General features: G+C 40.3%; 1 protein-coding gene and 1 long non-coding RNA gene across 3 annotated transcripts; both read right to left on the bottom strand.

Annotated features, from left to right (window-relative positions):
- Positions 1-156: 156 nt before the first annotated feature.
- LOC135501124 (surfeit locus protein 2-like) lies at positions 157-4226 on the bottom strand. Its single transcript, XM_064792953.1, has 6 exons — positions 4131-4226; positions 3299-3456; positions 2731-2834; positions 1162-1329; positions 748-1046; positions 157-560 (listed from the first exon to the last, which is right to left on the bottom strand). The coding sequence occupies exons 1-6, from the start codon at positions 4224-4226 to the stop codon at positions 480-482; spliced, it is 906 nt and encodes a 301-aa protein (XP_064649023.1). The 3' UTR covers positions 157-479.
- A 1934-nt stretch (positions 4227-6160) lies between these two features.
- Positions 6161-17921, bottom strand: LOC135501755 (uncharacterized). 2 transcript variants are annotated; one of them, XR_010449632.1, is made up of 8 exons: positions 17893-17921; positions 15287-15358; positions 14612-14680; positions 13056-13736; positions 12265-12492; positions 10555-10680; positions 8975-9345; positions 6161-7932 (listed from the first exon to the last, which is right to left on the bottom strand). It is a non-coding gene; the product is annotated as an uncharacterized LOC135501755 (long non-coding RNA). The 2 variants fall into 2 exon arrangements; XR_010449633.1 differs by having other exon boundaries at positions 8975-9335.
- Between the last annotated feature and the right edge of the window lie 104 nt (positions 17922-18025).

Raw genomic sequence — 18025 nt, 5'->3', positions numbered from 1 at the left:
CACTGACTGAGTGAGCATTTTAGGTGAAGTATCAAGGTACAAAATGCTCCAATACAAGCCTAAGTCTGGTCATTATTTGAACTCCAAAAATAAACATAACAGAAAACAAAAGTTGGATTTTAAATCTTTTTTTAAACATTATAATCCTGACTTACTCCAGAGATTAGAATAATGTATCAACAATTACATACTTGTGGCTCAACAGGTGGCCATTAACAAAACTAATCTTATTCTGTCCATAATTGGCTACCAACCTGAACAAAGAGAATACACTGCCATCTCCTGGCTTTCTCAAGAACTAATGACAAATTGGTTCCCATTTCAATCCGTTTTTAAACAGAGTTCCAATTATAGAACACAGCAAGGTTCCCAAAGTTACCCAAAAATCCAAAATGTAGCTCTGGAAGTATAGAATACATATGTTTATGTAGCACCTTCTATCTAAAATCAAGTCTAAAGCTAACAGCCCTCAAGTATCACTATCGTTGCTTGACTTTTTTTGGCACAGAATTGGTCTTCATCTTTTCAAACTTTGCCTTCTTTGGTTTTGTACTAGACTCCTGAAAAGAGAAATCATATTTCAGTTTAGGCGAGGGCTTGCGCAACACCTTAAAAAACAACAGTTAGACAACAAAAGTAGAAGTCATTAGAATCCACTTCTCGAACTAAATATTGTTCATAAATACTTTCTATATTTTACACATTTTGTTTTTGCACTCTTTCCATTTACAAATAAACAAAACCTACTTCTGATTTCCTTTTCTTTGCTTTCTTGATTGGTTCCAAAACTTCTTCTTCAACATGTTTTGAAGATTTTTGGTTCTTCCCTTTGGTATTTTGTGACTTAGATTTCTCAGTTTCTCCCTTTGATTTCTTTCCTTTACCACTGAATGGAGAAGAAACACTGGCTGCTCCTTTCGATTTTTTCCCTTTAGCATCACCATTTGAGGGTGGTACTGGTAGATCGTCTATTTCTTCTTCTTCAAAATCAAAGTCACTGTCTGCTTCTTCTTCTTCTCCCTCCTGCTCAGATTCAAAATCTTTCGCTGAAGAAGAAATTGATACACATTTGGTCTTGAATTGGATAAAGGAGGCATACCCAGGACAAGAGACAACCGCTGACATTATCTTTTTTAATAAATCAGCATCTGTTCAACTCACCTGGGTGAAGATCGCTTAGACTATCGACATCACTCTCGTCACCGCTGGCCCCAGATTCCCCCTCATTCTTTTGTGATGGACTCTCACTTTCATCATCACCAATTGAATCCTGTTTCCGGCGTTTTCCACGTGGAATGAACTTCTCACCATTTTTCTTGCACTCCTCCCCTGAAAATAAAAATAAACCATGAATTTGTTAGATTGTTTTCAATTTCAATCCTTAGCTGTGGAAAGAAAATGAAATGGCCAGGGCCATTGTGCTCACCTCATGTGGAGGAAAGATGGATAAAGAGCATGGTCTTGTGTCATGTAGTGTTAGGTTTGATGTAGGTCCAAGCAATTACAATTTCCCCAAAATGGCCAATTTACAGTACATTCGACCTCTGTGACCTTGAAAAGTAGGTCAAATCAAAGAAGACCCGGGTGTCACATTGAATGGATGTTAGAATTAGATGTACCTATGATATAAAATTGGTGCCAATCGGGCAAGTCATTACTAGGAATAATGGCATTTTGAAGAATTTAGGATTTGGCCCCCTCCCTGGAGACCAAACGGCAAATCAGATCGCACCAAACTTCGGTACCTGAGATCACCTGACCAAGGGGTACATGTGTACTTAATTTGTGATCAATAGTCATTGCAGTTAAGAAACATGCCATAGTTACGGCCTGACGGCGAATTTACGCCATTTGACCTCTGTGACCTTGACAAGAAGGTCAAATTAAAAACCTGTGTGACATATACTGTATGGTGGTTAGATGTACCCATGATATCAAATTGGTGGCAATCGGGCAAGAAGTTAAGGAATAATCACATTTTTAAGGTTTTTGGATTTTGCCCCCTGGTGGTCAAGTGGTGAATCATATTGGACCAAACTTTGGTCCCTGAGATCACCTGACTAAGGGGTAAATGTGTACCAAATTTGGTATCAATAGTCATTGCAGTTTAGAAACGTGCCATCGTTACATCCTAACGGCTAATTTACACCATTTGACCTCTGTGACCTTGAAAAGGAGGTCAAATCAAAAACCCGGAGGATATATGATGCACCTTTGCTAGAAGTACCTACCATATTTTTTTCAAAATTTCCCGACTACTATTAAGGGAGATATTGCATATTTTCACTTTTAACGTTTGGCCCCCTGGTGGCCAAACCATGAAACGAATCGGACCGAAACTTGGTCTCCAAGGTGTCATTACATAAGGGTACATGTGTACCAAGTTTCAACTCAATAGCTCTAACAGTTACGAAACGTGCCCTGCTAACGGACGACGGACGACGACGACGACGACGACGACGACGACGACGACGACGCCGACGACGACGACGACGACGACGACGACGGACGACGGACGCCACGGTATGGGATAAGCTCACCTCTGCTAAGAGGTGAGCTAAAAATGACATCACATCATTAAGCGGGTTTCCGTAAATCAGAACCACATTCCTAAACAGCGTCTCCGTACGCACTGCCAAAACTCCACAGTGGCTCATTCTCCAGTACTCATGCCACTGGGCTCTGCACTACACACAGATTTCAGCACTAATAGCCACCTCAATTACTCACATCTTGCTAAAGCCCTCTTGAATCTCTTCCCATTGACATGACGCAGGACATGCACGGGTTGTTTGTTCAGTGTGCGTAATGTCAGCTTGCAGAACAGCTGGTTCCTAAAGTAAGACACAGACAACAAAGGATAAAGAAAAAAAGTAGAAAGATCCATTTTATGATTTGAGTAGTCAGTTGAGTTCCTTCAGTACACATCTATCTAGTGTTCCTGGGGAGTCTGTCATGGACAGGACCACATACTATGCAACAGGATAAGGAAGTCTGGTCCAAAATCTGATACAGTGAATTCTTTTTACATGTTGACCTACTAGTACTATACCTAAATTTACTTGACAAGAACCAGAAGAATTATAGACAATGATAAAGATGACATAGATAAGAAGAAGTCAGACATGAAGTATGAAGCAAAGACTATAGATCCATGCACTTGATTGGGAACAACGTTTGCATAATGTAGTGCTGGCCGTCGTCTTCACAAACGTTGTTTCCAATCAAGCGCATCAATCTATAGTACTACCTATTACTTTCCCTCCATAGTTAGTCAATATTGATGGACTTCACTTACTCATGTTTTTTCTTTTTATTTGGCACAAGATGCTGTTTATATTTTTCATAGTCAAATTCTTTATGTGACTGGAGTTTCTTGAACTTTTTCCCTTCAAGATAGCTGTTGATTGCCTCTGGTTTGCATGGCATTTCATGACCAGAAAGTCTACATTTCACCTGAAAAAGGTAAGTCAAAAGATCTTAAGGAAATCGATTTTAAACAGAAATTACCCAGTGAGAATTCCGCCTCCTCCCTGTCCACACGAGTCCCACTATTTTAAACCGATCGTTGGGGAAAAATACATTAGTTTTATGTCATGGTAAACTCCAGTGGTAGTTGAATGAGAATGAGGGGATAAATCATTCAATGAAAAGTAGGCCTATTAATTAGTCAACCATCTATTAAACAAGCAGTGTTTTTATGATGTGCCGTTGGCCAAGACAGACAGCTAGGTAGCACTAACTTGGTGAATTATTCAAGTTACCTACTAGTTAAGTCGTACCTCCACATCATCATCGTGGATAGTAGGCCTGCTGTACACAGCTGACATATGCGTGGACGGGATTGGACACTCACATTCCCGATTCCGTTACATAATAATGATGACCTACACCTATAGTCCTAGGCCTACCACAAGAAGAGCTATTAACCGTTGGATAATTCATGGAGTATGGGAGGCTGGTTATGGGAGATTCCGGCATGGGCAATGCATTGCAAAATGCATGTAATGTCGGCCTACACATGCATGACAAATCATCAAAGCTTTCACTCAATTTTCCGCCCTTTCACTACTTTTTTCGAAAAAAATCCTTTGTGTATGATTGGCCTCTTCAGAGCTATTGCCTTTCACCTTCTTTCCATCGCCAACAAGACTCAGGTTGGAGTAAAGATTCAATAATTCTTGAATTTCCCCCAAAACACGTGCTTCCGGTTTTGATGTTGCCATTGCGATTCAATGTACACGCTTGTTGGCTGATCATCAATTGGTCTCCCCAATTCTGTGGTAAGTGGGAGTGTTTATGGCGCATGCGTTGACTGAAGAGTTCCTCATCTTGACACCAGAGGCGCCTTTGGGTTCTGTTGCCAGGATTCATACTGGTGATAAACCATACAATGGGAACTCGGGTGGTTACCAGGACCTTAGAGTAACTATGGTAACTCTAAGCCAGGACTCGTCCTAACAGCTCTCTAAGAGAGTCTGGGTGCTTTTGCTTGTCTGCCATCTGGGGGGGATGTGCATGAACTCCAGAACAAAGATTGTGATGTCCTGTAGTTAGACATCATAAGGGGGTTAAGATGCAGTTAGACATCATAAGGGGGTTGATATGATCTTGAGCCCCATTAGGTCCCGTGGAAGCTTAGATTGAGACCAAAGCCAAACAGAAATTGAGTAATAAATAAATAATCAACAGAAGTTGATAAATACAGAATCATAAAATACTAATAACTCATGTTTGGACATCCCTCTGCACTGAATGGTTAATCACCACTATGAATCCACATCTCTCTGACGACCACAGTCACTTGAGTTTACATTGTTTATCACCATGAATCCATATCCGATCCACAGATGATCACATTCACCCGAGTTCCCATTGAATGGTTTATCACCAGTATGAATCCTGGCTAACAGAAGCCAAAGGCCTAACTCATGTTTGGACATCCCTCCACATTGTATGGTTTATCACCACTATGAATCCCCATCTCTCAGATGACCACAGTCAGTTTATCACCAGTATGAATCTATATCCGATTCCTCAGATGATCACATTCACCCTCCTCATACTCCTTAATAATGATATTATTAAAAGCGTTTCTATCTCCTAGTGCATAATTATGTATTGTAGGGCCTATGGAAGTTATTATTACTAGACCTTTTTGTGTCATGGAAGCATGGGAATCCGTCCCAGTGATCCAAGTGTTATTCAGCTAGAAGCAATTCATCAACCAAGCTCTTGTGCATTTTGAAACCATGGTTTAGACCAACTGTAAAGCCAGCCAGGTGCTGTTCATCATATCTGTCACCTATAAACTATATAAGAACTATATTACTCCATTTCTGAGTAATCGGTGTCTTTTCAGAAATAAAACTTTGCTCAAAAAGCACACATCTTTGCATGTCTTAGTTGTTTTTAATTGATGAACTCCCGATTTACTCCGTCAATTGGGTTAATGTTGCTTGACAGTCGGTAAGAGTTAGTGAGATATCTTTGAAATTAATTTTCTCCTTGTCTGTACAGCGAGTGCGGAATCTGTGAAATACTGCACCGTGCGTTGTCGTCGTCATCCGTTTACAATACACAAAACAGTGGCATGACCCCGAGGCTTTGTTTTTATAGAGAGCCTACCACTCGAGGGGGCAAGCTCATGGCTTTTGTTGATTGTTGTGGCCAAACAAGCCAAATCAAAGTATCGTGTTTTCGGCCGGCCAGGTTATTACTGTGGACAAGTGCGTCACAAGCACACCCTGCTTTACACACAGCAAGAACAGTCAAATGGTAACGTCATTTGTTATTTAGGGTGCACAAGGGCACATTTTGATGCCAATGCTTTCACCCAGCATGAAAAGACCTTGATTGTCGTGTGGTAGTGAACTACCCTGCAAGCAAATATTATGATCAATGGACTCTTCTCCTTGGGGTGCAAAGGTTAGTATGCTTGCAGTCCAACACAGTGGTTATGGACGTTTCAACTTTATGCATAATCCGCCAGGTAAGATGACTTCAGAGGCGACTGAAACAAGCAACACTAAAAAGTGTTTCATTTCCATCTTCGATTGGGATGCAAGACATAGGAAGGTTTTTTTATTTGACCTATTTGTCAAGGTCAAAATCTGGTCAGCACGACGGCTCCGGTGAAAAGGCCAATAAGAAAGAACTGTTTCTCTTTCAAAAAAACTTTATTGTTGTACATTCCAAGGAAGACACATGACGAATTGGAAAGTCGTGTAGGAGGAAACCCGCATACCGGGAGAAAACCTACGCAATCGGAGGGAGTCGCCATCTCCATCACACAGGTGACAGGCGCTTATGTTTCAAATGAGTACATACATTGTACATTATTTTTTTGCTGCACCACTCCGAAAGCCAAACACAAGAAGAGGACCAGGAGATAGGACAGTTAAGCACTATCCCTTTAAGACATGGTCAACTTCTTTACAAGATATCACAAAGAAACACTGATAAGTGTCCTTGCAACCCAATGCTAAATTGAGATCAAACACAATAGACTCAACGTTCCAACACAATGGTTTGAGTTAGCACTAAACCTCTTCATGCATTCATCATGTTTATTATACATGAATAGCTATTGTATGTTAGCTGACAATAGGTTTGGTCACTGCTGTTGATTTGCAGGACTCAATTTGAATAACAAAAGAACCACATTTCTCATGTCCGCTGGACAGATCTGGCTGCCAATTAGCATGACAAAAGGAGCAGTTCTAACATGTTATTTGCATGACAAAAGAGGTGACCTTGACATGGCAAAGATTAAAAGTTGGGTTTGCCATACTTTTTGCCAAGTCATGGAGTCTATAGATCTCATTTATTCAGCATTTTACAAAATATTTAGTTTACATACAGTATTTTCAAATACATTCATACAGGAACGTCTAAAAGTTGCAATTTTTAAATTACACTTTTCTCGATCAATTCAGTATTATGTCCAAAATTGTCATGAGGGCAGGTACCATTATGCTCAACTATTATCCAAGGAGATGTACTCATGGAGAACATCATCATCAACAATTTGGGGTCCCTGGTAAGCCGTAACAAAACATGCATGCATGCCACCATTGTCGAATGACACGCTTTGACAACGGCGCCGTGTGACCACTAGGGAAGGATCAGTCTTTAAATTTTCAATAAAACAGTGAGAGTTTATCCAACTGTTTTAGTTCAATTGGAAAGATGTTTGGTATTTTAAGAAGGAGGAAATTTAAATTCAACTTATCACTGTCGGTCAGTTGTCTCGAGCATGAAGGTACATGTACTGAGCAACTGATCCAGCCAGTGTGATAAAGGGTCCAGGGCATCAGAGCCCAGGCCATGTCAGTTGATTCTGTGGTACTGATGAGATCGAGAAACAGTATGAAAGGCCTACGTTTCCATCAGACACATGTGTTCTTGTTTCGTGGGGTCAGCGAAACAAGAACACATGGACCCCATGTCCAAAGTGATGGATATAATCAAATGAATATCTGATGAATTCGGTGATTTTTTAAGCAGAAAAATAACTTTAGCCTGACAAGAATTTCAGGGTCCTGATATGCCCAAGGCGGCTGTTGGCAACCCCCACCCCCTAATTGTTCTTTCTTCTGTGCCTTATTGGCTCCCTTGTTAGCTAATAACAACCCAATTCCTTGATATATAAAGTGTAAGATTTTGAACCATGGCATAAGTCATGGTCATAACCAAGATTTGATTAAAAGAATCTATGCTTGTCATAAGCTAGATAAATATTTGCCTTCTCACCATCAGAAAAATTTGAATTTTCATTAAATCACCTTTCAATCAGATATTTTGATAAAACAATAGGGCCTACGGCGACATAATACAACCGTCGTACTGTTACTTGACGGCGATGGGAGCATGGTTGGGATGTGCTAGGTCAACAACATCCTTCTCCCTTCTGTGGGATGGCTCATCATGCTGAAAAGAAAAAGACAACATGAAATGATGGTTGTACATATGTAAGAGCACATGCGAAGTTGATAATTCAATGTCAAGGGGTCATGGTGCTCACTGTATAGATAACTAGTGGACAACTTCTCTACAGCCTTCGTTCAGGATTCTCACTCTCAGTCTCAGTGCTGCTTTGAATTAGCAAGAGACACAAATGTGTATCCCTCCTTGACATGCCTGATGTCATTACAATGACAAATTCTATCCTTAGAAAATCAGCAGTTTAAGTTCTCAGTTTCAGAGGGAGGTGACAGACTGTAGAATTTGAGAAGTTTCGTCAAAAGGGCAGTTCTCTTAAGGAACATTTTCCAAGTCATTTTTGGGATTTTGGAATTGATACCGAGCTGGAGGTTCAAGGTTGTCTCTCCAGAACCATGAGGGTGGAGCTAAAATGTAGACCAAAAAGCGAGGCGGAGCTGAGGTTGAACTCTACCCTCGTAGTTTCGGTTAGACAATCAATACCAACGGGGCACCAACCCAAGCAGCCTAGCTATAACCGCTGAACTCAAAACGAGGCTTCGTTGGCGCATGTTGCATTTACACTGTAAAGTGCGGTTCATTGTAAATCCAGGTGTTTTAATACTATTTAGTTACGATGCGATTTTCATCAGAATTGCACAGATAATAGTTTTAACCATCCTTTCTATTGTAGTTCCTTTGCCCTCCCCTTTGTATAGTCATTGAAAGTACGATTGTTTTCATGTTTTCAAAGCATTTTTCCTTGTAAAAACCATATTTCTGAATGATGCAATCATATGGAGGAGCAAGCTTTAAACATGTTTAGAACGTGCATTCCTTATTGTCTACTTCTTTTTGCACATTTTGCAACAGTGTATTGTTTTACTAATTGCGATTGGTCCAAACTATCATCAGACATCACTGTGAGTTTGATGAAAATCACATTGCAATTGGTATCCCAAAGACAACGTTGGAAAATTGTTCCTCAACAGAGAGCTCACGATCTCTAAATCAGGCATTTGAAAAACTGAAATTGATTTGTTTATATTACCGTGTGATGGCATCCTTCCGAAGGTATGAGATAGGCTGTCCTCATGGTGGCTGCAGGATATCATGTCAGGACTCTATGACTGTAGCTTTCCCCAAGTCCAGAGAGTCCCTTTGGAGTTAGATTGTCAATATAGTCCATTAGAATATTGTCATTATAGTTTATAGAATGACGGACATTCAAATGTTCAATCCATCCACACAGCAAACACGTTCCCTTCCTGATCTTAGCGAAGGTTCTCCTTGAATTGGTCTGTCAAGGCATCGTTTGCTGAACTGTGGTTCGTCACTCCTGTACTTGGATATCCCTCAGCGCAACCGTTCGATCCACTGAATCCACTCGACTCTCAGTCATCTGCCCATATCTGTGAGCGTCTAGAAAACAAAATTTAAGGTTACTCCATTGTTCTACTATTATTAATGCATGTGCCATAGGGCCTTTCATTCAGTTTCATCAAATTCACCACAGCAGTTTATGATAGAATCACAACCCTTAAATCCTTAACTGTTCATTAGAAGTCAGAAGTTTGTGATTAAATTTGAAATTTCCAATTGCACAAATATGTACTAAATATAGACTTCAGGACTGGCACTGCCGTTGTATAGAAATACAAATACCAGAAGCACCCAGTTTCAGCAAACTCACATGCATAATAACTGTTCTACAGCATTGTGTATAACTGAAATTCAATTTTCCTGGACCACCAGTAATAACAAACGGTGTACCCCTTAAGTTAAAGCCCTCACTCAGCCCCTTATCTCATCGCGTCGCGACATCTTGTCTGTCCCTAAAGCATAATTTACAAGTTTCGGGCTTCTAGTCTTGATATCAACAACGGTTGAGACTGTCACCCTACTTTTAACTCTTACCCCAGTCTATGCCGAGAGATTTCAGTGGAACTGGAACTCAGATTAGCTGCTCAATCAGCACTACAACCTGAGCATTTTCAACTGGAGAGCCCGGGACCTCATGACTGCTTGTCAGAGACCCAAACCACTGCAAAAGTGTGGCTCTTTTACTTCTATTTTTGACACAGTTTGTGTTAAGTAAGGAGCGATGCAGTGACAAAACCATGGAATGAAAATCTAATAGCCTGTCTATTTCAGTGCAGCCACAGAACATATGGAATATTTATTGGCACACCCTGTAAATACACTTTAGGGCCGAGTTTGTTCGGTTTCACCAGTACAGTACATGCAAGTCCAAGGTTTCCCAATCAATGTGCGAAATCTTCCTGAAGTTGCTGAAGTCTTCAAGCAATATGGGGGTATAGTTAGCTTAGCGCATCTCTGCCTGAATAATCGGGTCGATCAAAACAAGGCGGCTGAAGTGGGTTTTTCAAAAGCTAGTTTCTGGAAGGGGTTGGATATATTTAAGAAATGTGTTCTTGTCTTAATTTTCTAAAAGCCTTAATACAGACGACCACAACGCTATCCTACTTGACACTTGATTTGCAATTCAATTCCAAAATGAGGTTGCTTGTGCAGTTTGAAGATAAAATCCACCATTTTTCGACTTGATGAAAAGAACTCAGCCAATGGCGTGTTCAACCATATACTGTCTTGTCACCTATTTATACTTACCATATATGCGTTGGATTCCTTCGTCATCCAAAATATTTGAGAGTCACATCTACTCTAGTACGAATTGTAGATCTTGGTTGAGTGGTCAGGGTCTTCTCGACAGCCATCATCTCAATCTGCAGAGGGCTAGATAAAAGGAAAAATACATTCAAGGACCTATATCAAAATGAATAGATTGAAACCAAAAGATTTTCTTCTTTTCATTTGGGTGAGATGGTTGTCACTTCAAGTGTCAGGTTTCGTTTTCATAAACTTTCTGGCTTTACTTTTGAGCTCACCTTTCAGGAGAGCTTATACGATACTATGGCGTCCGTCGTCGTCGTCGTCCGTCGTTAACTTTTGAGAAAAGAATGACACTTTTCTTAACCACCCGACCCAGAAAGTTCACACTTGGTGTGTGAGTACCACTGGGCAAGACCTTCTTCCAAAATGAAAATTAGCCCAATTTGGCTGCTTGTAAGCCATATAGATGGCACTCTTTGAAAAGCTATTTTTGGCTATAAACGCTGCTAGCTAGAATCATGAAATTTTTACGGTGGGTGAATGTCATAAGGGTGCTTGAAATATAACTTGGGTTTTTGATTTGAGGTACTTTTCAAGATCATAGAGGTCAAAGTAAGCTCTGGCATCGCCTTTAGGCAATAGTGGCATGTATCATAACCGCTGGTGTAACTAACTTGAAATCTTGTACCCCTCGGTCAAATGACCTCAGAGACTAAATTTCGTTGTGATTTGATTCATGGATTGGCCACCAGGGAGCCGAAACCCGAAACACAAAAGGCTATTTCCCCGGAACTAAAGGCTGGGTAATTTCCAAATATTTATCATAGGTACATCTCGTAAGGTTACATGACATTATACCCGGGTGTTTAATTTGACGTACTTTTCAAGGTCGCCGAGGTCAAAGTTCGCTATTGGCATCGCCGTTAGGCAATCGCGGCACGTTTCATAACCGCTTGTGTTACTGACTTGAAATCTTGTACATATATACCCCTAGGTCAAATGACAACTTTCGATGTGATTTGATTCATGGATTGGCCACCAGGGGGCGGAAACCCGAAACACAAAAAGTGCTATTTCTCCGGAACTAAAGGCTTGAGCATTTCCAAATATTCATCATAGGTACATCTGGTAAGGTTACATGACATATTACCCAGGTTTTTGATTTGACATGCTGTTCAAGGTCACAGAGGTCAACTTTGGAAATTTCAACAAACATGACACGTTTTCTTACTATGTGACCTAGATCCTAACTTGTACAAAGATGCCTCTTGGCAATTCCGACCGAAATGGCAGGCATAATCTTCATGATGCCTCGCCAATTTCATTTGTTGAAGACAGAGTCTTCAGTTTTTAGTCATAATAAGGGGGATAGGGGGTTCACAGAAAAGAAAGAATATCTTTTGGCTTCAGTCTATTTGGGATGATTCCTAAGTACAAGTTGACACCAATGACACCCTTCAATTTCTACTCCTTTTTTTATAATTTTTCTCTGATCGACTCCTAATTCTTGGGTCGTCAATGTTCAGATCGGAATTTCAGCTTTAAAACCAACTTTGTTCTATAAACAAATTCTCAAGTTGGCTACCTCTGTAAAAGCTATTGTTTGGTTTTGACTGATAATGTAACAATAACCACGATGTCACTGCAAGCATCTGGTGACAGTGTCAGTGAGGATTTTGAATAAAAATATGCCTAGAGTAAAGTTACCAATGCTTGCATCCTCCTTCAAAACTCCTTCAGACAGTGATCGACTTTCATCTCGGCAACTTCGCTCGAGTCGGGCTGGCCCTGGTGATGATGCAACATCGTCTTTTGTGTCCCTTGTCCTTGTGTCCCTTATCCTTGTGTCCCTTGTCCTTATGTCCCTTGTCCTTGTTTCCCTTGTCCTTGAGGCCCTGGACCTTGTGGCCCTTGTACAATGTTGGCTCGGGCTGCCTAAAAATAATCAAATTTTTGGTTAAGGGGTTTATCTTTTTTCTGAGCGTTTCTACAGCATGCTACTTTCACACTGGATCCAATTAAAAACTGTTTTCCAGAGAGCACTCTCCGGAATACGAATTGGCTACACCACACTTGGTCTAATCAGCATGCAATTTGATTTGAAAAGTGCAACTCTTGCTGCGTATTGTAGTAACGTGCCTTTCGCGTATGAATGTCTTGTCCCTGCCCTTTGTGGTAATTAGAAGATAATCAAGACAGGAACAAGCTAGTGACCTGCAAGCCTAATGCCAATGAATAGACTATTTTAATACGTATTGACGCCAACACTACACGTTTCAATGAGAATCAGTTAATGCGAATTCAATAAAGCACATTCAATTGTATTCTGGAACCAAATTGGTTGAAGCGGTTTCAAATCTGTATGAACAGAATTGAGTGTGGCACCCCATGTATAAAAATTGAAATCGCACGTCAGATTGATACTTTTTAACATCATTTTAACATCTTTGTAATGTTTCTTTTAATCCAGACGTAACTGACGACTAAGTGATGCTTACCCTGTATGGCTCCAACATTGGCAGCAACATATTCTTCAGGTCCATCCAGTGTCTTCTCGGCTCTCGAGCTGGAGGCCGGCTCTCCTTCTTCATCGCCGTCTTGTCGATTTCAGCGGGTATATATGTCGGTTTTGTGAGGCACAAGGAGGTTGAGAACACTGTTGTTATTCAAAGAGCCCAATGTCTTCGTCATATGTACTAAACTGGTTTAGCACAAGTCCCACACGGACACGCCTGACATTTCGTCCGACGAAATTCCGCAGGTTAACAACAGGCCTCTAACCCCAGTCATTCCATCCCCCTCGAGATCAGGTAGGGGATCGCTGGCCAGCTATTGCTTACTATTGTTAACAGTCGTAAGACTTATCCCGCCAACACTCTAAAACAAGGGGACCAATTGAATGACTAGCGACACGCCACCGTTAATTGCCCCCATCAATCAACCACAATGACTCAAGGGGAACACGTACTTTGAACCTAAGTCCATGTCATCACAGTCGAAACATAGATGAGGACCGTGGAACAAAGTGGCAAGCATGCCTGGGACCCAGCCACCGCGCTATTGACGTGAGTTAGACTCAGTCGCAGTCACGATAACCAAATACACCAAGCGTATAGCTTGAATCGAACCCGATCTATCATCGTCATTGGTCACCTGGCCTGGCCTGGACCAACTGAAAGCTGAATAGGTAAAATAGATGATAAGCAGGGACCAAAAGAATAACAACTAAGCTAGATAACTACGATAGCTAGATAACTACGATAACTACTCTAACAACTAGAATTACAACAATAGCTACAAAATGAGCAAGTCAGTGATCAGACACACTTCCAACTCTCTCACAATGGTCACCATAGTCTCCCCCCCCCTCACCTCCCGCACCCTTTTCCTATCCCGTCTCAAACACACACCCACACACACACATCATATACTGTGATTACGACTTTTGAAAATCCACTGGCATGAATTGCTGATGGAGGCGTCACTGTCAATCTATATAACATGTTCAAAACTTGGTGTACATTGTAGCAGTGGCTTTATTTGAGCATTTTATAATACATTGTATAGACAAGGTAGTTTTAATTCCTTGATCTCTCAGGAAAGTGCACATGAAAAGGTCCTTGCAATTGGGATAAAAGTTGTATGTGATTTGCGATACTTTTTAAATTTCAGTATTAGTTCATATACCTCACTGATAAGGCTTGGTCTATGACAAGTGTCGGACTTGCTTATTGGTTTGTCATATCTTTCACTAGTGATACTTACAATATTCAACTTTCAGTGCATGGCTTCTATCAGTTTTCACCACGTGATATTGCTTTGAAACTGAAGCACTGAATGCAGGCAAATCTGCCATTAGCATTGTCAGTTAATTCCTTAGCTTGCTGGCAGAGTGCTGTAACTAAGAGTGACAGCCGCTGACACATTTGGGGACTGACTTTTCACTTGTGGCCTTCAATAGCATTGTTTTACTATTTTATTCTAATAACGGTAAACAAAATTTGACAGTGGCAACTCCATCAACAATTTGGGCAAGTTGTTGCTTGATGCATACCCTTCATCCGATCATCTTGCGGTTCATCCAAAAATCTTCGGTTGCAATTGCGGGGTAGGTTTGTAGCATCTGTAAAGATAAATTCGAACAAATGCATAATGCAATATTACAGCAATTCTAGTGTTTTTAGTCATGAAATTACTGCCTAAATATGATGTTGAAATACATCATTTTTAGTCATGAATTACGTTTCCTTCATGGAATTGATAGACTTTATTCCTTTTATTTTATACAAAGTTGCCATTCTTACGACTAGTTATAACAAGGATTTATGCAATTTTTGGAATTAGGAAGTTGAGATTGGTGTTAGGGAAGGGTTTGGGTTTGGGTTAGTGCTAGGAGGAAGGCTTAGGGTCTGGGCTAGGGTTAGGATTAAGAGACAAAAGTGAATATGACTGTCGTAAGAATAGCCAGTAGTTTGTATGTAAAATTCAATGGGACCATCAGAACAACAGCAGTGGCCTTGAACTTATGTAAACATTCACGTGAGCAAAATTCGTGATCAATCCAAAACTAGCAACCAATGAGATGGCATCACCGCTTATGGCCTCCTGATTTAGTGACTCGATTGTACTCTCCAGTTCTTTTGCGCAAAAGCATGCAATTCTCATATCTTTTGTAATTTGACAGTGGCACCTCTCAACCAATCGGAAAGTCAGAATCTTATATACCTACATGTATCCCTTCACCTTGCAAGCCATACTAGCGAGAATCTTTCTTTGCAATTGCGGACAAGGTGTGCGTCATCTGTAATGATAAATTGGCACAACGCATAAGTTCCAAATTCCTTAAGTTAGGGGAATTTTTCATCTTTTGCTCAGGTGACCAATAGTAAAATAGCTATTTGAGTGGTGTCTGTCCATTCGTCCCTCAATCCATCTGTCCTATCCTAAGGGGCACAATTTTACTAAAATTTTGTGTACTTGAATGATTATTATAACGTACCATAATGGGTCATAATGCCATAGTGCCTTTTGGCAAACCTTAAAATGGTTCTCCGAGGTAGATTCTTTCTCTATATTGAAAAATACCAGGGGAAAATACAAAGAAAAGTTGCCCTCTTCAAATATCCTAACAACATGATTCAGTTAGACAGAAGATGACACCCACCTTGTAGAAGATTTGTGCTAAACATAAGTAATTTTGCTATTTCAGATGTTGAAATAAGTCAAAATTTGCATGTGCACCATGCTGCCATGAATTTTCAGCATGCACTGCACAGTCGAAGCCAAAGCAAGCATTGGAAGGCTTAAAATGTGACAGGTAGTGGTTTTATGTAACACTCCCACACATTCTTTCAAGGTTGGCAATGTCCTTTGTCGCTCCAAACAATCAAACAAAGGAGTCAGACGACCAAAGCTAATCCAAATTGGTAATGTGATTGGCCATAAGGAATAAATAAAACAAGTAACAAGTTTGATTTTGGTGGGACTGATTTGGAAAAAGTATAGGGTGTTAATCAATAGTGTTGCTAGTGGTAATGTTAAATATTTTTTCATATATAATTGTTTATTCCCTGGAACAGTTTCTTGCAATAAAAACCAAAAGGAAAAATGTTGCAAACCTGAATGATACTATAGCCATTCATTCACACTTTTCATTGCCAAACTTCTTTTTGAAAGAGTTCAGTCAAAAACTAGCAGTAGTACTACTCGATTAACACCCTGCCGTAAATCATGGTGTGGTTGGTTTGATTTGTTTGTTTTCAAAAAGATACAGCTTTTATTCCATTAAGATTTTTTTGGGATTAATATCTAAGATTAAAAAGTTCATGAACAATTTAGAGAAGCAAATCCAAACAAAAATAGAACACATGTTTGCAGACTTTTCACTTGATTTTCTTGATTTGGGGTAAAATTATGACTATGAGAAATTTATGAACATGGGGGGGGGGGCATTGCAAAATGAGATCCGGTCAGGGATAAAATCAATGGTCTCTTAAAAAGGAGACATAAATAAGCACAACATGCGATTTATTTCAGTCAGATCTCAAGTTAATGTGGTCATCTCAGTGATGAATTAATATTGCAAATAAACCATGAGTCATGCCATGAGTTCACATTAAAGAGTTTAACTCGACCATGAATCCATCCATCATTCATAATTTCATTGGTCTAGACTAGCGAGGCTAATTCTTATTACCCACGCTATGAACTAATGCGGTCTACCTAATGCGCGTCCGGAACAATTTGTGCGTCCGGAGCGCGTCCGGAAGAGAAAGTGCGCGTCCGGAACAATTTCCTATGTAAATATGAACCTAATGTTGCATTAGATGGCTTAAATAGCATTTTAATTCCATGTAGAGAAAATAAAATTGGAAAAAATCTCCTTGGTGACTTTGTATTTTACAATTTTCAGCGGGGTGATTTGGGTGTTACACAGCCATCAAATCCCAGTTTACTGACGTTTCTCCTCAACCAATTGTTGTTGCAGTTGCGGAAATTCGATAGTAGCCGTGTTGTAATGGATTAGACTGGTATCTGGTGTCTCAGCACATGGAATGAATTTTGTTGACCCCCTTCCCCCGCCCCCCTCGATCCCCTCCCCTCCCCCCTAAAAGCGCAAATTGGCTTCACAATAATTGCTATTGCCCCTTATCCCACGGCACGCAAAGACAAACTCATACCGACTTAGACGACCACAACAGGAGAAGGCGCGTAAGGAAGTTGGGATATGAGTATGGCATTAGTAATTAACCACCTCGCTGAAAATTGTAAAATACAAGTCACCAAAAAGATTTTTTTCAATTTTATTTTCTCTACATGGAATGAAAATGCTATTTAAGCCATCTAATGCAACAATAGGTTCATATTTACATAGGAAATTGTTCCGGACGCGCACTTTCTCTTCCGGACGCGCTCCGGACGCGCAAACAGAGTTCCGGACGCACATTAGGTGGACCCAACTAATGGGATGGTGGCGTCACCTGTTAGTGTTATTACCAGAAGAACTCCGATATCCCTCGAAGTGTACACCGAGGATGTAGGCCCCTAACAAATCTTCATCTTCCATCGACAGCAGTGCTTGCATGCAATGCACGCAATGAACTTTAACATACATGACATAATGAAGCATGCCATGCATTGGCATTATATTGGCCACTGCACAGAAAACATACTACTTTACTGGAATGCATTTTTCTAATGTATTTTGCGAGAATTTACACATCACAATGGAGCCAATCACTCCTTCGATATTCGATTTCTATTTTACATCAGAAAATTGGTGGTTTAACATAGCAAAGACGGCAAAATTGATTGAAAACAAAGGTAAAAACTTACAAAAGTTTTGATGACCTTCCGCCATATTGTTAAATTTCCTGATGTCAAGGAAAGGGAATTGTGGGTACAACTTTTACAGCTACAGACCAATATCATAACATTTAATGGCATTATATATATATACACATATTTA

The sequence above is a fragment of the Lineus longissimus genome, chromosome 17 (genome assembly GCF_910592395.1).
Source record: "Lineus longissimus chromosome 17, tnLinLong1.2, whole genome shotgun sequence".
Classification (NCBI taxonomy): Eukaryota; Metazoa; Nemertea; class Pilidiophora; order Heteronemertea; family Lineidae; genus Lineus; species Lineus longissimus.
This window is presented reverse-complemented; position numbering and strand designations above follow the sequence as displayed.